The sequence below is a fragment of the Amphiura filiformis genome, chromosome 15 (assembly GCF_039555335.1).
Source record: "Amphiura filiformis chromosome 15, Afil_fr2py, whole genome shotgun sequence".
NCBI classification, from domain to species: domain Eukaryota; kingdom Metazoa; phylum Echinodermata; class Ophiuroidea; order Amphilepidida; family Amphiuridae; genus Amphiura; species Amphiura filiformis.
Window position 1 is genome coordinate 54,822,811 of NC_092642.1, and position 25,599 is coordinate 54,848,409.

The 25,599-nt window shown below is 36.4% G+C and overlaps 1 protein-coding gene across 1 annotated transcript; it reads right to left on the reverse strand.

The window, feature by feature from the left end:
- Nucleotides 1-9,453: 9,453 nt before the first annotated feature.
- Nucleotides 9,454-21,901, reverse strand: LOC140171845 (uncharacterized). Its single transcript, XM_072195174.1, has 6 exons — nt 21,696-21,901; nt 20,408-20,501; nt 18,063-18,305; nt 16,655-16,811; nt 14,360-14,505; nt 9,454-13,877 (listed from the first exon to the last, which is right to left on the reverse strand). The coding sequence occupies exons 2-6, from the start codon at nt 20,475-20,477 to the stop codon at nt 13,555-13,557; spliced, it is 939 nt and encodes a 312-aa protein (XP_072051275.1). The 5' UTR covers nt 20,478-20,501; nt 21,696-21,901; the 3' UTR covers nt 9,454-13,554.
- Nucleotides 21,902-25,599: the final 3,698 nt, after the last annotated feature.

The following is a 25,599-nucleotide window of genomic DNA, read 5'->3' on the forward strand; positions in this document are numbered from 1 at the left end:
TTGGTCGTGTAAGGGCAGGACAATAAATCTAGTTTTTTTTTTGTTTTTTTTTTTTATTTTCATCTCAGCGAGTCCTATATTTTAGTTTTTTTCTGATACGTGCTGAACTAAAATGTTTGAAATTGCTTCATAAAATAGTGCATTTTCTTGCTTTTTTGGCCCACTTCTGCATCGTCGGTATTCTTTGCCTTTACGGGTCATTATAAGGCTAAAAAAGGTCCGCTTTCTTTGCTCTTTTACGGCCCATAAAAAGTATTATGAATTTTATTTTGGGAAATTAGTCATGGGAAAGAAGAGCGGGGTACCAGATTTGGAGTCCCAAGGGATGAGGGAATGAACGGAAACGGGAATGACAATCTCTAAATGAACAAGATGAAACAGAAATTACGTATCGTAGAATTTATTAGGAATTTACATTATCAGATAAACTGATCAAAATAATATGTATGTATGAATTAATATAAAACCTTACCAGAGTTATATCACTTAAGTAGTATAATTTAATATGAATCACGTGCTAGACATGATGACATTAGAATCGTCATCATGTTACCAGTCTAACTATCCATCGTGAACCAAAGTTGAGTAGATGTGCATAAGTCGCAGGGCTAGCAAGACGAATTTATTAACGGAGAAACAAATCCTTGCTTCACTCAGTGCAATTGATGCACAGAATTGGATATCAAAACGTTCACCTGATGAATGGTTATTCATGACTTTCTGCCCTATGATCAATAATCAATTATTGACTGAATTATCGTCACAACAAAAGCAAACAAAAGTAGCGGTCCCGTAAAAACAAAGAAACGAAACATGCATTGACAATACAAGATAGCATTTGACCCATACTTTCTAAAACCTATTTCACTTGAATTATGTTACTTTCTGCCTTTGCCACAATCTTGATCATGTTAATATAATGAAGACTTCGAGAAATCAGGGAGGTGCAGATTAATCGTAGGAACACAAATTGCAAATTTCGTGCACTTCGTGCGCATTGTGCCATTGAATATTCATTATTTGATCATTTAGCTTTAAGTTGGCAATTTTTCTGCACTTATAGTTAGCCATGGAAGGCTCATGGATATATTCTGTACATTTAGGTCATTGATTGAGGTCAGTGACCCAGTGTTGAGGAGTTAAGACTTCGGGTCTGTTACCGTCAAGCAAAATGTTAAATATGTGGACAAACTCACAAAAATAGAAATACTTGATTCTTTTAGCATGGAAAGGCTTTAGGGGGGACATTTTAAAAATGACATTTAAAAAGTTGCATTTGACCTGTTGGCATGGTAGCGGACAAAACAAATTTGGGTCAAAAATGACCTAAAAATACAATTTTCATTTTTGAAAAAAGGCAAGGTTTGGTCGAATGCCACAAATAAATAAGATGTGATATTATTTTTAATTTATTTTCTTCAGATAGAGGCATGCTTTGGTAGTCCTTGCAAATGAAGACAGAGCTTGTCACTCTTTTAAAAGATCCTTTAATTTTAAGTAGAAAAAACACATTTTTGGGCAAAAATCGTAAGTGCCATTTTACCCCAACATTGAAGGGGTGTAAATGTAAAGAAGAGGTTGATATTTTGTAAGTGTGTGGTGTCATAGCTAGAGTTAACCCTTGTTGACAGATATATAGTTTCACAAAATTGGGCTCTCAACTTCCAAAGAAGTTATGGCTTTTTAAAAGTACCAAGTTTTTGAAAAAATATGTATTTTTAAGGAGAATTTATGGCAAAAAAGGTCATATTTCGATTAAAAGTATTGTATTTAAATAACCGTAATGAAATAATTATTGAATATATTCTTTCTATTTATGAAAAGATTAAGTGACTTCTTAAATTTGAGTCTCAGTTTTAAATGGTGCAAACAAGCTATATTTATACATACAGGCATTTTAAGCATGTTAAGCAGATTAGACAGATCGCAGTGCTATTCAAATACAGATAGAGGGCAGCGCTTGGAAGACGGGTTGCTTTTAGAATCAGACAGCTAGCTACCCGGTACAAACAACAGAGTTCACCAACTCTACGAGAACACCAATCAGGGGCTGTGCAATAATGATAAGCCCTGTAGGAAGGGTAAATATGGGGGAGGGTGTTCAAGAAAAAAGGGGGGAGCAATTTTTGGAAGGTCATATACCATGGTTCCTAGCCGTCGCAGAGGAGCTCATAGGGTAGTGTCATACCAGAAAACGACACATCTGATTTTCCCGGGTTTTTTTAAGTTTGCCACTGCAAGCTAGGTGGTGGCAATGGACATTAGAGCACATTTACTGGGCAGACTATACTATAGACACACTCTAATAAGGGCTTAGAAAAACAGTGCAGAAATGTTCAAATATGCAAAATTCCTTGCTCACTACGCTTGCATTATACATGTACATCTAGACCATTATTATAAGGTTTGCAAATTGGGAACTCAAACATTTGGCATGTGCGGGGGGGGGGGGGGCAAAGATTTGTTGGCAGGCCGAAAGGGGCAAGCAATTCTTTTTGGCACGCAGTTTGGAAGTTTTAGGCCTAGCACCTCAACATCAGGAAGCATGTAAAGTTTTATCTCCATCAGATCGGATCTTCTGGGAATTTAACATCAGAAAATGTTAACCAAGAAACACTTGAAAATCATCAACATCATGAACATATATGTGACGTGTCATGTCAAAAGGAGACACTTTTGGGCAGGTTATCAATTTTGAGGTTTTTACATATCTTAAATATAGAGATATTTTGCTCCACAACACCGTTTTCCCCAATGAAATCGGACATTCCTAAGTGAAGATATTGAGTTCGTAAGTTATGGTATTATAAAATTAGAAATTGAGATATCGGTCTGTAAAAATATTATTGACAATGTTGAGAATAGGAATTACCTTGAAAAGTGTCTCAAAAAATACAAGATGCCAGTTATATTCTGGTCTGAAACTATCAGACAATACTTTTAACATTAAGAACATCACAAATTCGCAACAAACCCAAATTTTGAAAAAAATCACCACCGGGCATATTTTTGGCTATTTCTCCATTTCCGATCCTGCCCAAAAGTGTCTCCTTTTGACATGACACGTCACATATGTGCTGCTTTTAACATCATGCAGCTAGCTACCCGGTACAAGCAACAGTGTTTACCAATTTCTACGAGAACATCAATCAGCATTAGGAAGTATGTGAAGCTTTATCGTCAGTAGATGAATCTACTATTGAAAACGCTATTCAGTTGCCCAAGGAAACATGCACAACGATGACGCTAGCTCAGATTCAGTCAGGAAAATATGACAAATTTACAAACACCAAAATTAAAAAAGCCTTCTAGCCAAGATAAGAGGACATTCAAGCGGACAGCAATGCATTCTTTCTGAATCAGAGATATGATTAGGTCAAAAAAAAAATAAAAAAACGGCTCCTAGATATTTTAATCTAGTTTTTAAAAATTTAAAAAAAATGTGGCCCAAGATTTTTTTATATACTTTACACCTATAATTTAGCAGTTATGAGGCCCGAAAGTTTCCATAATTCCAGGGTTCAGACCAACCTTAACAAGACAACTTTAACACAATTTGCACGATGTTAGTGCATGCGAACTGAAATCTCTTACGCCTTTTAAAAGTTAAATGATCTGATATGAGACTCATGAATAAAAGGGAACTGATGCATCATTATTTTCCTGCTATGATATTAGTTGTTGAACCACATAACTTTAGGATTTTGGCGGGACAATTTCCCAGCAGAATTTCCACCGAAAACATTTATACGCCTCCCTAATTTAGGGCCTAAATTGTACTACTCGACAATGACATCGCCATGTACAACTATAGCTTTATTTCTAGACAGATTCGGTGATGGTTGCCAATGTCTTTGCCCATGCTTCAGCGAATTGAATGTCTAGTTGTTCTATAAATTGTCTTGTATATAACTGTTTGTACAACTCTACAATATCTGAATTATCATATTCTGCAGATGAAAGAAAATCGACCAATTGTTTACTCTTTTGGTAAAATCTAATTCTGCATTAAAAGCTCTTAAAAGCGTATGAGCATTTCTGTCTTGAATCACATATGGCGGGAAAAGGCTAAGCGAATGTTTTTTTTTTCTGTTTAGAAAATATTGCGCTATATAACCTCTCCAAATATCACTTACACGCCCATTTACACTCAATGGTAATGCCATGTAAGCAAACGCCGGGGCAAACCATAATGTTGCCTGGGCATTGAATGGTGCATATGAACCTTTTGGCAGAACGAGTGGCCGATGAGATGCTTGTGTTGCCCGAAAGTTAAAAGGTGCGTCTCGTGTCATTCTATAAACAGCGTCTACGTCGGGTCCATGATTAGCTAATGATTGCAATATGCCAAGCTGAACATAATCTGTTGAGTTACATAACTTAGGCAGTGTCTCGTTATTCTTTATGTATTGCAGAGGAAACTCTCTTGGCCACGTTCGAGTTTCTGTAACCCTGAAATAGGGATATGGGTTCAGAAGTATATTATTTGAAACGTTGCAGGCAGTGACGTAAGGGAATAGTTGTTTAAAATCGTTTAAATCAACTGTTCCATCATTATCATCATCGAAATCCCAAATAAATTTGGCTTTATGATGTATAGCATACATATATCCTATAGTTTTTCTTCCGAAGGTGTTTAAAGGTAAATTTTCTGCTAATAAAGGGTATAGGATAGTTTGTTCCTTCACCGAAAGATACTTTATTATATTTGAAGAGTCATTTTTCATTCCAATTTCAGAAATGTACGTACTTTCTAGCGGTGTGTTGGTGTCAGCTACTATTACTAAGCACCAGTTAGGAAGGGATGCCATGCTTTTTACAGCTTTTGAAAGATAGTTAATCGTTGTAACAACAGCCCAATTATCGCACCCTGGCATCTTGTCCATGATTGCAAAAGCTTTGTGACGTGTTGTTAATGATGGCATTGGGAGAAATTTCCTTAAGACTTCACCCGTAAGATCTGGACCCATTCACGGCATCAGATACAGGTCTGTTATATTCATGAAGTTGTCTCATTACTTGTATAGAAGATTTATGGTTAATGACATATTTCGAACAAAAGTCTGGTTTTATATTTTTCAGGATTCTTGTTTCGAAGTTCGCACTACGCAATATATGAATAATCATGTTGTTGTCTGCTTGAAAATCAACGTCATCGTATATTGACAGCCAGGACCCCACAGATAGACCATCCCAATCATTATCAATCAAATCTATTGTGGCGTTGCATCGTTCCGCGCAATATTTACGTTTTGCGATTCTGTCTAACAAGTCTTTACCTACAAGTACAAACATTGCGTCCATACGTTGGCTTTTCAAATGCCCAACCGTAGTATAACTTCGTTGATTTAAGTTCATTAAGTCGTTTTAACAACTGCGGGACGCATAGAAAAACATCATCATCTAGTTTGGCAACAAGCAACGTATCTGGGTAGTTTTCGTAAACGTACTTCAACCAAAGGTATATTTTATATCCAAATTTAACGGCATACCCGTGGTATGTCGTGTTTAGGACTAAAATGTCGTTGTATTTATCATTTTCAACTATTGTATCATTTGTTGGTTGATCGATTAGGAATTTGTAGATTACTCTGAAAGGAAGCTTATCTTGTAAAATTTGAACAGTAGATAGCCATGTGGATCGTTGGGCGTTTCTATATTCACTGTGTGCTGACAATATGCCTAGTACTAGAAGGGGTCTGTTGTCAATGGTTGATAACAGATGGCGGTCTTCAAGCTGAATTTCTTTCAATGAACTACGGTGATCAGGTTGACAGTTCAGATGTCTAGAGAATAATATAGAGAATCCGATGACTGAAACAGTCCAGAATATACAAAGCATCAGAAACTTCATTCTACTCGGCATGTAAACGGAAAGCAATCTTTGCCCCATGTTGTTCTACCTCTGAAACAGACTGTTGTAGAAAAACTGAAAGAAAAATACAAAGTATTTGATCAAATATTTTTAATATAATTACAGCATGCAAAGAAACCAACAGTGAGAGTGTTTTAATTAACTTATGATGCTAATTGTAACAGCAAATCTGATCAATCTAGATCTGACTATAAGTATAAAATTGGGCACACCGACTGACTGTTTTGTCAAACCGACCCTGCTCATGCATTTGATCCATAATTAGCCCATTCTTTTCAGTGCTTTTTCCATCTATTTTTTAACTCACGAAACGGTGGAACAAGGGTCTGATGTGCCCCTCCTGGGGTGTTAGAGAAAGAACTTTAAGAAGGAAATATTTAATTCATGCTGATTAATGCGTCTGCGTCCTGTTCCAGTGTCGTATTCCTTTTGACATTGGAGGTTGGGGTTGGTAAAAATTTCTTGAAGTATATTGAATCCAACACCTTTTGGCGACAGAATAATTTTACGGTACAAATGCTCGTGAAGCACCATATAATTGAAGCTAAACTGATGGTGAAAAAAATCGCGCGAAGAGCGCAAAAAATGGCAATTTAGGGGCTAAAATAGCCAAAGATGGTTAGTTTGGTCAGAAACTCACACACAGTCGTCAACATTGGGGGCTGATTGTATGGATCATCCCCCTGGCAACATATTGGGGCAAAATAATCCCCTTCATCCCTACCCGGATCTGTTTCTACTTCCGATTTTTTCCTTAGTCTCATGAAAGCCCTCTTTTTCCCTCTCTGTCACTAGCGTATATACTATATACTAGGGGTAAGACATTCGCAGGGTAGGCAAAGCTGTTTATGGGGACAACTGTACACACAACTTGTTATACTATTTATACTAGCCCCTAATCAATGTGCATTTGAATGTATATGGGATGAAGTGCGCGCGGATTCACTATTTTTTTGGGAAAAAAAGACGTTTTTGTAATGAGAAGAATATTGTCTATTAGGCTAAACATAAAGAATTGTGTTTTAAGTCACATTAAAGATTTCAAAACATTTGAAAAGCCAAAAAGTATTACAAAATTGTAAAAAAACATGATTTTTGCCCAAACTTTGTCTTTTTTCAATATTAAAATTACCTTATATGAAAAAGATTACAAATTAATTGTCATGAACAGTTGCATGGCTTTAATTTCACACCAAAAAGACATCAATAGCTTACCAAATACTGATGAAATAATCAAAATACTAATTTTGAGCATTTTCCTTTTAAAATGGACGTTTTTGGTTTAAAAAAAAAAGTGAACTTTTCACCCCCATGGCCAGCGCTTTGGCGAGTAAGAAATTGATTTTTGAATTCTGTGGAAAATTCTAAATAAGGTAAACCCTGTCAGAATTTTGGAACCCGAGGGTGATTAAATCGATGCTAGCTGAGGGACTAAATGCACACAATATCAAATACTCACATTTTATGAGTCAGTTTGGTAAAATATTATCACTTACCGGTGAACAGTTGCTGTGTTTAGTCTGGTAACGTCGGTGTCCTCCAAAATATGATTGTACAATTAAAATATATATTTTCTATATAATATTTGTATCCACGCGATATAAGGTGAAATAAGCTAATAAAATTGTTTTAGTCACAAATTCACTCATTAGTAGAATTCACCGTTTTGCTGCGCTATTGGCCCAGCTAATACATCGAACCATTCAAACGTTTCGTGATTGGTCGTATTAAACCACTCGTCGGTTTGTGTGCTGCATAATATGCTTACTTATCATCGATTACAATATAATATTTAATCATTTTTAAAAATAGCCTGGTCACTGTATAGTTTACTTTAACAAATAAAATTAATTTGCAGCATATGTTACCACAGATCCGGACTCTGAAAAACAATTGCATTTAGATTTTTATCCCACCAGCAGGATACGTTGCATGCCTTGATCCTGGGGGGATGGGTGAAGCCATATTGCGATAAGGGTGAATGGTCCATACAATCCTTCCTCAATGTTTGTAGGCTTCTGACCATTTTGTGCAACTTTTGCACCACATTCCACCATTTTAGCTTTGGCAAAATGCATTTCGGTGACAAGCAATATGAAATCACTAAATATTTGTATAAGTCAATTTATAATTTTATATCAAGTAATTTGAAGCATATATATACACATCCGTGATCTAATAGATAGAAACAATGTAAACGCATTTTGTATTTCATTTACATTTTCAGGCCACATGATTCATTGCGGAACTCGCAGGTACTCAAATCATACTAAAAATGATTTGTTTATATGTGTATAATAAATGTGACATTTTTTCAGAAAATACACACGTGCAAAACACCGGTTTTTCACTCATTAAAAAAACAGATACAAAGTTTCTCACACATGATAGTTTGCATATTATGTCAAGTTCTTTTTTTACAAACCCTGTAAAAATCAAGCCTGTAAGTGCTGTTGTGACAAAATCAGATAATTTTTACGATCGAAATATTAGTCAAACGCGTGATGTGTTTGTATTATATATAATTGAAGACCGATTTAAAAAGACTAGTTGCGTCTGCCGTCAGGGCAACAGCATGGTGTGATCGGTTACTGACATGCGCAGTACGTTATTTTTGGTCTGGTTGACAAGACGTCAGACGCAAACTAGTCTTTTTAATTTGGTCTTCAATTGAATACATGAATTCAAAACCCATCCAAGTCCATGGGAAGTGAGTTTAAGAAAATACCTGTGTATCATTTTAATTCCTTCAGTTAGATTTAACTGGTCAATATAGTAGGTTTTACGCGTAGATGAGTGGGTTAAACTGTATTAGGTATGGCGATTAGCATTTCAGGGACTTCGTGGGGGTTCATTTTAAATGCTGGACTTGGGTGTTTTTTTGAATTATATACAAAGACAACGATGTTGGAATGAGATTACCACTAGTAAGATAATACAAAATAAAGCACATAGGTATGTATAATGTTGATAAGCATACTTCCATGTAATATAAACCACACACTTTCCTTGATTAAACCCATTTTTTTCTTCAAAAGTCACTCTCCAGCAACGAATGTGTTACAAGTGGACTTTTATACATACTGGATTTCAATCAAAGTGTTACAAGACTCAAATCCTTGACTTGGTTGGTTCTTTCATACGTGCTATTTTTCACATGCTCAATAGACACAGAGGATGAATTTGGGTTGTTCTTTCATACATATGACAGGCCTATGTAAAGCAACAATTTCCCATGCTTAACTCAATTTAGCCAAAGTATGGACTTGGGTGGGTTATGTATTCATATATTCAATTATAGATAGCGATTGTCTTTGTATTATCTTATCTGTTCTGGCAAAAATTAAAAGGGACATGTCGGACAGTAAAAGTCAACATTTTGTGGAAAATAAACAAAAATGTATTATTAAAATGTTATAATGGCTTTAACTCTTAATGATGCATGTTTTGTAATATGTATGTTTTATAATCCACAGGCCCAATGTCGCAAGGGAATATGAGAACGTTCCCATTACATTGACTAGAAATACATAGATTACATGCAATTTTAAGAAGAAAAAACACTCAACTTAACGGAATAGTATGCAGCAACAGGATTTTATTCTCAATTGTGTAACGTTTTATGAAATCTGAGACAGTTGTGTGCATTTTTCTATCATAGCGCAACTCTGCAGATATGCGTGGGTGTTATACAAACTTGTGCAAACTAACTTGCGACATGCAATTGAATTAAGCTACAACCCTGGACAAAAGGGTTGGAATGAAATTAGTACGGTATTGCAAATGAGCCCCCGTTCCCCCCAATCAATGTTGAATCCTGATATTTTGTTCATGTGCGCTCAGTAGTACCCAACATTGATTGGACTTGACACTAAAGAAAGCGCCATTTCATCGCTCTAAAATAACGAAAATATGGCCATTATAAGGTGCACATTTTATTTTTCATTCCAACCTATTTTGTCTAGCATTGTAGTTCTATCTTCATCACGAATTCTAAGGACTGGTTTTAGGTGTAGGGTAAGGCTTAGGTCAGCATGTACAAAACAAGTTAAACCAGGTCTAACTTTTGACCTAATCTAGCTATGGTGATTGGTCTTACAGACAAAGAATTTTTTAGTATGTACGTTACTCTATATTATTGTAGATCCTGTTAGGGGCAAATGCATGCAACATAATATTAAATGGATGCAGGTCAAATTTTGGTCTTTGCTAGGAGTAATGGATGAAATGAAAAAAGCTAAAGGATCCATCCCTAATTCTAACCTAATGATTAGATCAGGTCCATCGTATGCCCTGGTCTAACATATTTTGTGCATACGGACCTTAGAGTTTTAACTAGGATTAAGGTTAAGGGTAAGGGTTAGGGTCTGTGTAAGGTGTAGGGTTAGGGCTATGGATATAAACATTTCTTTATGATTGCATGACGTTAAAACCTGGAAGATTAGACCTCTGCATGACCTTTGCACTGACCCCTGCAAAATGTTCCCCTGGTCATGAGATTTGTTGTCACTGAGTTTGAGCACCATAAGATTTGACCTAAGATAACCTTTGATCTGACCCCTGCAAAATGTTTCAAAAATGTTCCCCTGGTCATCAAGTTTGTTGTCACCGAGCCCCATACCCTTACAGATGTCCTGGTAATTCAATTGTAAGATTTTACCCCCTTAATGACCTTTGATTAAAAGTACTAAACTGAAAACCATTACACTAGTCCGAATCTGAAAAACACTGCGCTAGTCCGAAATTAGGAAACACTGCGCTATTCAGATATTCGGACCCCCCCCATTGGTTACTCCCAGATCCGCTCATGTACAGCGCCACAAAAGAAGGTCCACCGTCGCACATTATGTGTTCTTCAGAATATGAAAGCAATGCATACAGAGAGGGGGATAAAAATAGAAGTAGACAAACTCATGTTTATCTTTACCCAGATCTGCCAACGCATAATAATTGTCTGCATGTAAACCCTAGAAAATACCTGCCTAAAGCTGAAGCTGCCAGTTATTCATATATGCTTATAGGTCTATAAAAGCACGGTGCTAATCTTAATGTGTGAATCACAGCACTAGTCCGAATCTGTGAACCAATGCGCTAGTCCGAATCTGTGGAAAAAAACGTTGATTCGGACTAGCGTATTGTTTTTCAGATTCGGACTAGCGCTTTGGTTTTCAGTTTCGGACAAGCGTTATGGTATTTAGGTCGGACTGCAGGAGTGTTTACCAGCTTCGGACTAGCGGATTGCATTTCGGATTCGGACTAGCGTCTTGGCGGGCTGAAAAAGTGTTTGCAGATTCGGACTAAGTATAGGGAATGTGTGTAGTCGGAATAGCGGAGTGACGGACTTGAGGCGTGTGGGACTAGCGGCGTGTGGACCTGAGCGGTGGACCCGCCTGATGCCCCCTACACCCACACACTACGTCTATTAATTTTCTATTCCTGATGAGGAACTTTCAAAGCACAATCGTGTTTTAATTTTTCAGTCAACCATTTTGAGGAGGGGGGGGGGTAAAAATGTAAAATGTAGATGTAAATTGTCTTAAATACACGGCTTTCGGCAAGAATAACCGGCAGGCTATTATTAACTTAACCGAAATATATAAATTAGGCCAAACATCTGCCGCTAGAAACTCCCTAATAATCATTATTGTTATGACATTTTAATGCTTAAAACTACCTACGATCTATGTTTGCATTGACTGATTAACATTATGCTGGTTTCATACTTTCTGCCGCTTGCACTTTTCTGCAAGCGGAACGGCACACCGCTGAGCGGCAGCGGCATGACGCTTTTACCGCCGCGGCAAAACATTTCTGGTGCGACTGCGCAGTGAAGTAAAATCATCTTCTTCAGAGCGACAAAGTGGTAGGAAAGTATGAAACAAGCATTAGACTCACCAGCGTACGTTACAGTGTCGTAATTTTTGCATAATGCTGAATAACAGATTACTATTAACTGTCTCTTTATACATGATTCGCTCAGCGCGAGTAGCAACCAAGACATGTCACCGTATAAAATCGGTTAACATTGCATAAGATACATTACAGGCTGTTTATAATTGAATGCAACTCAGCAATATGCGTAGGTCACAATGATACATAGTACATTATTAAAATTAACTCCTCACAAATGAATAGAATCTATTCAAAATTGACAAGTATGACTATATGAGGGATATAACACATAGAGGCACCGCTCAGTGACCTCATTCAATATTTATACCTAACATACAGGTTGAGTATAAAAAAAGTACAATAGAGCAAAGAATCGACATTTATGTTAGAACCAAGTGGAACTTTCCCATTATTGGAAGTTGTTATAAATGCCACACTCAATAGTCACGTTCTGTGAAAAAATGAAGTGACTCGCTACTACCGTTTAATTTGTATGAGTTATTTTGCTGCGATACTTTATTTTATTATTTGTCCACGAGGTACCATGTATTTTGAATGAGAGCACACAATGCACGATAAAGGCACTAGCTCTGAAACTGACTTTAACTTAAATAAGGTTGATTTTTGCGTTACTTTAAAACAAATTTCTGTTCAAACAAACTTTCTAACATTACTTTAAGTCCTTCATACCTCACGCGACTCCAACTCCAGTTTTTTTAACCCCAATATGTCCAACTTACTGAATATTTTGTAATTCACTCCACTTCAATTTGCGCGCATTTCATTTCGACATTAGAAAAACCCGCCTACAAATTTATATGTTTTTGATAGAGAATAAACATCTTTAAAGTAAAGGGAAAATGTAAATAAAAACAAATAATGTTTCTTCTCCTTAAACAAGACCAAGGACAATAACACTATGGGTGCTCCATTTTATTTCAATGCCAATGAGTTGTTCCAAATCTACCTTACACAGAGTGGGCTGACATTCAAATTTTAGATGTCTCTTGGACAAACATTAAAATTGGGTATCGCTATAAAATAAAATGAGTCATAAAAACAAAACGGTAAATGATAATTCCTTGCTTTTTTCACACAAGATCACTAATGGATATGCTATTTATAAAATATTTTACAACCTAAAAAGTTCAACTCGGTTCTTAAATAAATATGGATTCATTTCTCTATTGCACTTATTTTACTATGTACAAACATAGTGGAGTTAGAGAACTGTGTCCGGACAGATGAGGATGTTTGAGGTCCTGGTGTATCTTTGGTTCCAAACTCCAAAGGCTGCTTTGTGTAAAATACACGTGAAGATACTCTTAAGAGTAGTAGCAGTAACCTTACCAAATATTGGATCAATAGAATAGTCATAACAACTTTTTGGTTATATTTAAAAAGATAATTGAAAATCTCTTTAACCTCCCATGTGCGAAGATGAAAAAAAATAACTTTGAAGAACAATTGTGTTCCAAAAAGGAGCTAAATCCAATGAATTGGATACAATTATATTGAAATTAGTTAGAAAATATGCTAGAGTTACAAACATATCCATTCTAATCGTTTATGTCATTTGAATTTAAAATGTTAACATATACCAGAGAAATGTGACATAAAATTAAAATTCAAATATGTATCAACGGATCACAACACAATACACAATTTAGCGTAATTCTTATAGAAATATTTAAATGTATGTATCATATTAAAGATAAGTTAACATTATTTAAGTTTAAAATGAAATAGAGATAACTTAATTCTTAATAACTTAATCTGGGTATTGGTTATATCTCTTCACCTTCACCTTCATCTGGGTTTTCATGAGTAACATCAGTAACCACCTCAACTTCGTGGAAAGTTTTGCAGTCATCCAGGCCTGTTCCAATAGCAGTGGGCTGGGCATTGATGTCATCTTTGGGTAATGTATATAAACCACGACGACGGTCAGTAAATAATAGGCCTCCATTATAAAGGTCTATGCTGGTGGCTGAGTAACCATATTGCGAGGACCATCGGTACACTTTCGTTTCTATTCCAGTTCCGAGGTCGCGACGGCATATCTCTTGACTTTCCGAGTCTGGGTTCCACGCGAAAAACAAAGCATTTTCTGTGTGTAAGAAAAATATATTTGTAATGTAACCTACACTTAGGCGCAGATATAGATATGTGCATGCGGAAATGCTTATCCAAAGTAACACCTCAGGTGATATCAGTTAGTTACTTCGATAATTTTTAGGGTTAGGTTAACCATAGCTAAACATACAACTGAGATATCACCTGAGGTATCAAAGCGGACGTTGCAACATCATTCAAAAACAACTTGAAGTGGATGGGCGTCCTCCGGGTCAGATCCACAATGGGCTAACCAACTGCGCCACCTAGGCCTTAACCCGCGTTTTCACCTCACTAGTGCCGCCCTCCAGTGGCTTTTCAACTTTTTGCGGCAATTGGTCGATCTTATGCCGCCACTGCCGCCCTCACTCTTACAAATGTGATTCAGTCAGTTAATAATATAAAAAGTGAGAGAACATTATTGCACAAAAAGCTTGATGTGTGTAAACAAATAAATACTCTCAGACGTAGAATTACCTGTGTCGTCATAGACCAGTCCGTCGATCTTTCGCGCAGATGTTATTTCAGTCAATTGGAATGTGCCTCCACTCTCACTTGGAGTCAGATCAAGATGCTTGATAACATGGTCCCCCTCACTCGGATATGTTGTCATATACATGTCACTAAATATGGAGTCAATAAAGAAACACATGATTAGGCTAATTAAATGAAATTATTAGTTTCCCGTCACATTTGTTTCAATGAAATATGAGGTCATGATTTCATTATTCATTAATTTTGGAAAATTTCAGTATTGTCAAAACTCTCATTTACCTATATTGTTGATCTCAAAACGGGTATTAATGCTTAGATAGATCATCATTAAAGACATTTTGCAACAGATTGAGAAAAGATTTGAATTTGGTTTTATTAAAACAAAAAGAAATTTGCATTTTTTGTAATCACTAGAAACTGAATATGATCAGCAGGGGATGTCAGACATTTAAGAGTTTCAATTTTGATTATTTTCATCTCAATTTTCAGATAATTGACTTTTTTTTATGAAAATAATGAAAGTTTTGGTCAAATTGAAAAGGTTATGCGGGCGGGTGACGGGAAACTAATCATTTCATTTCATTAGCCTTAAGTACGTAAAAGCTGTGCCAACAATTTCTTGGCTTCCCTCTGCCTGCCATAAATATGCATGCTGCTGGTAAAAAATAATTATTAGATTGCTGAACATCTAGCTGAACTTCTCTTAGCAGGACAAGTGTCTTGAGCATGCCCACCAACAAAACACGATGTGTTGATTGTGAATAGCAATTCATCATGGATTTGTGTAATTACTTTGGAAATAAGCCAACTTGCAAAATCATTTTTTTTTCGACTATTATTAGGGATGCCCACTGTCCATACAGTTTCCACTAGAACGATTTTTCATTTACTGTGTGCGTGCACTCACACACGTATTGTCTATGGAGAAACTGATCGATACAAGAAATCCCAGGCCTGTTAAATGGCGTACATACTTGTTTTTGATCCAAATGTAGGCCTATATCAGGGTGTTTCAAGAAATTCCTGATTCCACCGGAAAACATTAACCAAACTTTTTCCTGATTGGTTAGTAAATAGAGAGGACCTTCCTCCATGCAGAGATCAACTTTTTTTAGTGATAAATTTAATGAGATTAGATACTAAAAAGGTTTAAGTGACACCATTCCGTGCATCAGGTGTTCAAACGCAATTATTTCCGAATTTGGAGTGCATCAGACAAGCAAACTTACATAGTCATAAAATGTAACTATTTTTGAAGACAAAATGTACAGGATGTTAAGAAATTTAAGAATGTTTAAGCCTACCGCGGCCCATCTCAAATCATGCACTTCTCACTACCATGTCCATTTCATATGCTATCCATCATGGCTTCCATGCACACACAGTGTATTGCTCAATGTATTAAAGATAACCTTTGAGTTGGAGCAAATTTCTCAAAATTGGTAGTGATTAATATTACCAAACTTATTCCATGATGAAATGTTTAAGACTACCGCCATTCATTTGAAATAATGCACTTATTGTTCATCTCCTCTATGGAGATATTTTCCATGGAGGCCATCTATGATCATGCTTGCGGTTTCACCAAACAAACCATGGGTTTTGAGGTCTTATATTTTTTGTTGTATGTCAACAAAATCGATTAAATTTTCAGGATGATCTTATTTTCATGTTGTTATAAGCAAATATAATGTTCCAGATAACGATAGTTAATAAATACATTAAGAAAAAGTACCTTAAAATTGTACTTTCTGTTAGTAATCCTTTTTGGACTTTAACTTTTTAACATGTTCTAGCAGCCCTATATAAAACCGTAACACTCAAAAGGCCATATCTCTGGAATGAAACGTCCGATTAAGATTATTTAAACACCAAAATGTTTCTTTCATCAATTCCCAGCCAATAAGTTAGGTCTGAATCAATTTAAAAGTACTTCAATTTTTAGTGGACATGCCTACTATTATCTACTAAGCCAAAGCAATCTGATTTAATCAACATAGGCACAATATAACATTTGACGAATGCCAGCAAAATCAAAAACTGGCATGCAATCAATTGAATGGACCATGAATTTTAAAATGTAATTAACCTGGTATGATGTACGTCCGGTATCATAATCACACCTATACATCTAACGAAGTTGTATATATCATGTGGCCTATTCGTAAACTTGGTACGTATACCTTACACAGTCCAGAGTCTTCACAAAGGTCGTATAATAGGCCTATATGATAATTTGTGATAAATATATCTGAAGCGAAATGCTTTTTTTCTCACTTTCCAACTATTGACGTGCTACAGACGCGTCCTGTTGAAGCAATCAGTTGCCCACTAGCGGACGTCGAAGTCAGGTCTAAGCTATATGCGTCACCATTATCATCAAAGTAGTACAGTGTAGTACCGGATCCATCTGATTCAACGTGATCCACGTTATCTGTTTATCAACAAAATATCCTTGTTCAGTTTAACCATCCAAATTATAACATAAACAAGAACTGTCTTTAAACTGGATGCAGATCATGTTTCATTGCATTGACTTGAAATGCTGGTAATTTCTTTGTGCGTTGAATAATTAACTAAGTGGGAAATATCGGACTTCCCGGTAAATAACATTGAATGAGAAATACCATGAAATACTCATATTGCTTCCCATGAGTGATTGAATTTTATCCATGAGCAGTGTACTTCGGGTATATTTATAAAAGCGCGTCTATTAATGCGCACATGACTCATGACACGGCATACAAAGACCAGCAAGCGTAACCAAATCCTCATGCATTGACCACTATACAGAAAAGGATAGGAATTCTGTGGATAAATATCATTCAATTTAAAATTGAATAGCAAAATTATTACACCTGTGGTTGTTCCGATTTTGTAATATGCTATCAAAAACAACATTTTGAAAGTGTTTGACGACGGAAAAATACTCAACGACGGAAACGGTTAAAATATGATCACAAAGATGAACAAAGTAGACGATTTTGCTGCACAGAATTCTCATGTTGTTCCGCCTTTGCATTCAAATGTATAGAAAGACCACCCGCTATGTAGAAGGTCACTTCGAGACTTACTCTCTACAAGCTGTTATGGCAGCGAGGAGGTGGTCACGTACGTATTTATAAAAGCTCATTTATAAATATAACCGAAGTACACTGATGAGGAAGCAGAGTTTGTTTCACGATGTGGAATCAATAAATTTGACTTGCTGCACGTCCTTTAGCATTTCTGTAGTAATATACTACTTGATCCGTTCATATCGAAAGTTTTCTATACAAAAACGATTCTCTTATAAAACATTCTGTGCACAGTTTCCATCTCGATACATCTTTTTCACACATTTTCGTCCAAGAGCTCTCAAGCACGCATTGATTGTCTCCGCACAGAAAAACAGCCTGACGCCTTGAACCAATGTTATCAATAAATTAGGCACCAGAAACATGTTCGATCTTTGGATGGACCATCGATGCTGCTTCGATGCTGGTTGTTAATGGACTAGCAACTAATTAATCAGAACTATTGCTAACTTTATACTGGTTATTATCCATGCAGGCAAAGATGCATATGTTATCACTATTAACAATAGTCATAAATAAATTTATAAATAATATGGATCAACCAAGCATCGATGGTCGAGCGAAAAATCAAACTGATTTGTATCTATTGCTTTAGTGCTTTAGCTTACCTGTATGCGCAATGACTTTTTGTACCGCTTGCTCTTCTTCACCTTGTGGTTCAGCGTATTTCTCTACTGACTTCCCAACCAAATAATTGAAGTAAATGCAACTATTTGATTCCTCAACGGCAATGGACAAAATCTCCTTGTAATATGAAAATTCTTTCTTGAAAGCAAGCGTATCTGCGGGTGCCGTGAAAACTTTACTTTTCCTATACGAAGTGGGATTCCTCACCTCACAAGTGACATACACTGTTACGGCCGTCGTTGTATAAAATATAAAAAGAAACAAATACATTTATTACAAAAAAAAATGTTGCGATTTAAAACTAGCTCATAAAAGCAGAAATAAAAACAAAATAAGTATTAAATAATTGAAGCAAAAAATATGAATAAAATATGGAAAAACAGCAATGCAGATTCTAAAATATAAATGAAATACATAAAATTAAAAAATAAAAGTAAAATGGCAGACGAAATTATAGTTTAAACGTTATTAAGAGCAGGCTATAAATCCGACGTTTTGTCGTTGTAAAGTCGTTGCGGACAAAAAACGCACCGGCTGTTGCAACGAAATCATCCGCAAAGAATTTGGACTATACTCTATAGGCTGATCTTTATATTCTAGTTCAAGGGGTATTAATGGGGAAAAGACACGTTTAGTTACTTTTGCCACTAAGCCGAAGCAGGCTGCACGTTGGACTGGAAGCTAGACTGGAGGCATACTGCAGTTACTGTCCGTTTTCCTATACACAATACACAGTGCTCTAGCTCTTTCCCATTGACGCGTGACCTCTACAAATAGCCTACGTTAAAAGTATGGGGATATGCCTAGTTAACGTCGCTGTGTGAAAAATAACCGGCCAATATTAAAAGTACTCTTCTAAAGTTCTTGAAAATATAGTTTTTTAACATGTCCTAAATTTTTAGCTAATTTAGATGTTTGGAAATATGCGTATTTTGGTGTTTTAGGAAGGATATGTAAACGACAGATAACACCAAAAAATATGAAGAAATTATTTCCAAACCGTGTTAAGTCTGCAAACTACCATGTTTCTCATTTTCAAGAACGCTGGTTAACAATAAGCACGCATTGTCTCATTTCGTAAACAAAGACCACACAGAATTGTTCTCTATAGCGCTCGCTTTATAATCGTTCACCCAACTGAAAGTATAATCCCAGCTCATTGCTCCACTGTACGTGTAATGCAGAAACATATGTTGCGTGTATTTCACCAGAGAAGATATGATTTAATCAGTTGAGCTGTTTTCAATGAGTGTTATCTTGGTTTAATAGCTTTTAATGGGTTTTAAGTCCTGCAAAGGTCGAGTTGAATTCTACTGTAGACATGACTGCATCATGGCGGGGATTGGTTTTTTCAACATGTTTCAAGACGAACAATTTGAGACCATTTATATGAAAATCGGGAGCAATTTTATGGTTGTGACCCCTGTGGAGCCCCATAATGTGACCTTTGATTATAACTAAAGAACCCCTTGATATGCTTGAGGTATTTTGTGAATTTGTTAATATCGTGTTTTTTATGTATGTTTGTTTGTTTGTTGTTGTTTTTGGTGATCTACAAGCGTCGATTAGAAATTAAATTACGCGTGTGGAGGGGATACCACTTTCGTCCAACTAGACTACTACGCCGAGGACACATATTTGTGTGCAAAGGAAACTAACACCCTTCTATTCTCTTATGAAGCGGTCATTATTTACACCAGGGGGATGGAGGATTTCAGGGGGAATCTGAAATTTGATGGTAAGCAAGAGGGGGAATGATAATTTTTTGCCAGGAAAGCGGGGGGTGTTAGGTTTTAAATAGGGAAATATCATAAGATAAGGGGGATGCGGATTTCCACCCCTGGCGTAAATTGAGACCGGTCCCTTATCTTTCCCCTTAAACATGTTGTAAGCCACATGTTACTTATAATTTTGAGCATATTCAGCACACAAGCATGATGAAGCTTGAATGAATGCAAAGGCGCTTGCTATTTAGCGCTATATGGTATACGTGGGGAAAACAATAACAATAACAGTAACAATACAGCTTCTTGATTTGGGCTATTCCATTTAAAATCCACACTACCCCTGTGGAAGATGTTGGAGATATGTTCCAAAGGGGGAGTATGAATTCCAAATGGAATGAACAATTTGAAATTTGAAAAGCTCAATTTGAAACTCGCCCTCCCTCTGGATAATACAGGTTGAATCTTTCTCAGAGGATGTATGGAAATCAAATGGAGCTGCCTAATGTGCCAATTCCATTTGAAATTCATACTCCCCCTGTGGAACAAAAAATCTTCCACAGGGGTAGTGTGGATTTTAAATGGAATAGCTCAATACTCACCGTCTTGTGCATATCCGCTACCAAATTGTGCCAAACCAACGATTGCTAAGATCAGCAAAAGCCCCATCATGAAGCTTACCGTGGTCAAGTTGACCTGGAAAGTCAAAAGAGTAACACAGATCCTATTTTGAAAAATTTGAAACCCAGAAAAAATGTAAAGTGCATAATGATATCCACAGTAAGGCCTAAAAAATTTTTGATTGGCGTAACATAAAAAAATTAGGGTCTGTCGGTCGGCATTTAAAAAAAATTACACACATTTTATGCGGTAAATTGCTTCTTTTTTTTCTCTCTTTTTTTCAATTTTAGGTGTTTTTTTTTTATTTTAAATTTTTTGCCTACAATCAAACAATTGTTCGGCCTAAGTAAGATCCATATAATAATAATAATAATAATAGCGACAAGGCACATATCCACTCAATTAAGAGCGCTCAAGGCACTAAAACAAAAAACAAAAACTAACAAGACAAAGAAAACTGGAACTAAATTAAGAAACATAACTTAAGAATTACAGAATGTCTCTGACATAAGATGAGTTTTTAACAACTTTTTAAACACAGTTACATTTTTAGCAGTTCTAATATAAATAGGCAGTTCATTCCATAGACGTAGAGCTGCGATTGCAAATGATCTGTCACCCCATGTGCGGTTGGATTAGTATAGCCTACACCATATGCATAACACATGGGGGAACAAGTAAAATACCGACTGGACAAGGGGGGGGGGGGTAAAACAGCAAATGTAGGCATTCTAAGAACAAATGATGAAAATCACTGTGAACATAAACAGAATCGGTAAACCAAACAAAGAAAGTAGCCACAAAAACAAAGACAGTTCGATGGCTAAAAATTGCAATTTCAGCGCCCACAGAAGTGTAAGCAAAACAGTACAAAAGTACACTGGAGCAGACAACAAAACTAAACAGACAAAAAACAACCGACGTTTCGAGTAAATAAACTGCTCTTCTTCAGGGACAGACAACACAATATAAAAACAAACACCAAAAACTACATGCTGTAGTTCAAGTCAAAAACTGAAGGCAAGTTCGAATAGAACTTAGTAGCAAACAAGACAAGCTCAGAGCAAAATAAGCATGTCTTACCTCAATGAAAGAAAGTTCACTACTAAGTTCATGTAATAGCTCTAAATCAACTTTGGATTCGTAATTATGGTAATATGAATTAAACTCTATAGTCTTTAGTTACAAAAAAAATGAATTATTGTTCAATGCACATAATATCAAATACTCACATTTTGTGAGTCAGATCGGTGAAATATTATCACTTACCAGTGAGTTGCTGTGTTTTGTCTGGTAACGTCGGTGTCACTCCAGAAAATGATTGTACAATTACAAATAAATTTGTCTATATAATATTTGTATCCACACGATATAAGGTGAAAGAATGTTTTAGTCACTAATTCACTCATTAGTAGAATTCACCGTTTCGCTGTGCTATTGGCCTAGCTAATACATCGAACTATTCAAACGTTTCGTGATTGGTCGTACCAAACCACTCGTCGGTTTGTGTGCTGCATAATAGGCTTATCATCTATTACAATATAATCTTTTATACTTTTTTAACAGCCTGGTAATTGTGTAGTATACTTTAACAAATACAATTCATTTGCGGCACATGTTACCACAGATCCGGACTCTGACAAACAATTGCATTTGGATTTTCAGCCCACCTGCAGGATACGTTGTATGCCTTGATCTTGGGGAAGGGTGAGTCCATATTGCGATAAGGGTGGATGGTCCATGCAATTATTCCTCAATGTTTAAGCCTGTTTGTAGGTTTTTGACCACTTTGTTCCACTTTTGCATCACATTCCACCATATCAGCTATGGCAAAATGCATTTCATTGACAAGCAATATGAAATCATTAAATATTTGTATAAAAATCAATTTATAATTTTTATATAAAGTAATTTGAAGCATATACAGCCTGTCTCAAAAAAAATTGTGCAAGTGAAAAGCGCCCTCTCTGGCAATTAAAAAATACCGTTGTGACATAATGCTTACATCAACGTCAAGGGCGTAATCTTAGCTCTGAAATGCCGTTTATTCTGTTCAGTTTGCTTGTTTTAATCTCGAGATATGCTTAGTTTAAGAGGAAAGGGTAAAATCACAATTGTGCCACTTTTACTAGGGAAGAGGGCTTTACATGTAACAGTGATAGCATCAAGTTTATCAAGAGTTCCTTCGTGAAATCAAAACAATGCATCAATAACACAATACAACATATTTTTGACTGTTTTGACTGTTTTATCATGATGCAGGAATGATGAGTCTCTTTTTCCACTTAAAAGAGATTAAAAGATAAATAAGTATTTCACATTCTGCTGTAAAAATTAAATACATGTGTATGTCAATGATTTTATCATGATTTTATCATGGTAAATGCTGTTCTCTTAGTCACATGTTAAATTAGTCACATATTAAAAGACAAACAAATATTGCGCACTTATAGGTTAATGAACGCGTATTACTTGTTGGGAGAGATATTAGACAAAATAATGCACGCGTGCTGATGTTGATGCGTCTAATGCATGTGCCCCGAAAGGAGGAGTGCAATAGACGCATCAACATCAGCTATCTTTGATTTACATGTACAGCTCTCTTCCCTAGTAAAAGTGGCACAATTGTGATTTTACCCTTTCGTTGTTAATTAAACATATCTCGAAATTGGAACAAGCAAATTGAACAGAACAAACGGCATTTGAGAGCTAAGACTGCGCCCGTGACGTTGATGTAAGCAATATGTCACAATGGTATTCTCTAATTGCCATAGAGGGCGCTTTTTACTTGCACAATTTTTTTTTAGACAGGCTGTACATCCGTGATCTAAAAGAAAGAAACAATGTAAACGTAGTTTGTATTTCATTTACATTTTCAGGCCACCTGCAGGATTGCAGCATTGCATGCGTAGATGTGGAAACTCGCAGGTACTAAAATCATACTGAAAATGATTTGTGTATAATAAATGTGCGACAGCGATTGTTTCTGATATTTTTCACTTCAGTAAATACAAAGGTGCAAAACACCGATTTTTTTACTAATTTTCAACAAAAAAAAAGCAGATAAAAAGTTTCTCACACATGATAGTTGGCATATTATGTCAAGTTATTTTTTTACATACCCTGCAAAAATCAAGGTGCTGTTGTGACAAAATCGGATGCTTTTTACGATAGAATAATTAATCAAACGCGTGATGCGTTTGTATTATATTGAAGACCGAATTAAAAGACTAGTTGCGTCTGACGTCAGGGCAACAGCGTGGTGTGATTGGTTGCTGACCAGACGCAAACTATTATTTTTAATTCGGTCTTCAATTATAGATAGCGATTGTCTTTGTATTGTCTCCTCTGTTCTGGCAAACATTAAAACCGAGTTTGAACCCCATACCCCTTACAGATGTCCAGGTAATTAAATTGTAAGATTTTACCCCTTAATGACCTTTGAGCCCAATTCTGTATAGGGACAAGGGCTACTGTGCTAGTCCGAATCTATAAAAAAAAATACTAGTACGAAACTGAAAACCATTGCACTAGTCCGAATCTGAAAAACACTACGCTAGTCCGAAATTGGGAAACACTGCGCTAGTCCAAAATTCGGAAAGACCCCCCCCCCCCCATTGGTTACTCCCAGGTCAACTCGTGTCCAGCGCTACAGAAAAAGTTGATCACAAATATGCCCCTCCACCGTCGCACATTATGTGTTCTTCAGAATATGAAAACAATGCATACAGAGAGGGGGAGAAAAATAGAGGCAGACAAACACATATTAATCTTTACCCAGAGCAGCCAACGCATAATAATTTTCTGCATGTAAACCCTAGAAAATACCTGCCTAAAGCTGAAGCTGAATGACAGTTAATCATATGCTTAGGTCTATAATAGCACGGCGCTAATCCGAATTTGTGAATCACAACACTAGTCCGAATCTGTGAACCAATGCGCTAGTCCGAAAATGTGAAAAAAAAGTTGATTCGGACTAGCGCATTGTTTTTCAGATTCGGACTACGCTTTGGTTTTCAGTTTCGGACCAGCGCTATGGTATTTAGTGTCGGACTGCAGAAGGATTTTCCATATTCGGACTAGCGGAGTGCATTTCGGAATTGGAATAAGGTCTTGGCGAAGTGAAAACGTGTTTGCAGATTCGGACTAAGTATAAGGAATTTATGTAGTGACGGACTTGAGGCGTGTGGGACTAGCGGTGTGTTGAACTGAGCGGTGGACCCGCCTGATGCCCCCCCCCCCCGCCACACACACACACACACACACACCGTCTATTAATTTTCTATTCCTGATCAGGAACTTTCAAAGCACAATCGTGTTTTTATTTTTCAGTGGAAACAATGGGTCAACCATTGTGTAGAAGGAGGGCAGGGGACATTGAAAATTGTACACATTTTTTTACACACAAAAATGGATAGATATTTTGTTGACACCATACGACAGCGCCGGCAACACTTGCAATTGATACAATAACGGCTTTTTATAATTTTTTCATGTTCTATTTATCGTCGACCCATATTTGTAACCGTTGTTATTTCGACCATCCCCACCGAGGACACGAGCACCTCCCTTCCCACCCTCCTCGCTACGCCATTGTTAATTTAGTCAAGATGGTGGAAGGCAAATTAATTTGTTTGGCTATTCTTGAGGAAAAATTTTCCAAGTTGACAATAATGGCTAACAACAACAACAGCAACAATAAAAAAAAATGTAAATCACCAATATTCAAAAAGTCAATTGATCACCACTATTCAAAAAGTCAATTGTTCAAAGGCGCTGAAAGGCATACGTTTGAAATTAAATCTGAAAGGGTTGTTGGAACAGATGGCATTTTAATAGCGGTCGAAGCGAAATTCCGGTATAATTACGGGTAGAAAGCTCCACAGCCTACCAGGGTGCAGCTTTTTAGTCATGACGAGGACTAGGGTTGATTATCATTTTCGAAAGCATAATTTGGAGAAATTGAAGAGGCTATGACAGGAATATATATATTGTAAAGAGGGATGGAACCACAGCACATTTGTAAAACGTAAATAACCCATTAACAACAATAAATCAGCAAGTTTTCAAAGTATATAATTTTTAAGTTGAATTTCTGCCAAATATGAAGGTGTTACTTTTCAATAATATACTAATTTAGACAATAAAAATTTCCCCTCCACATTTGGGGGGG

What these genes read in the sequence shown, in the direction of transcription:
- LOC140171845 (XM_072195174.1), bottom strand. Translation starts at nt 20,477, where the DNA reads ATGATGGGGCTTTTGCTGATCTTAGCAATCGTTGGTTTGGCACAATTT. An exon ending in AAAAGTCATTGCGCATACAG is followed by an intron (nt 16,812 to 18,062) that starts GTAAGCTAAAGC and finishes GTTGATAAACAG; the next exon opens with ATAACGTGGATCACGTTGAA. An exon ending in AGCACGTCAATAGTTGGAAA is followed by an intron (nt 14,506 to 16,654) that starts GTGAGAAAAAAA and finishes CTCCATATTTAG; the next exon opens with TGACATGTATATGACAACAT.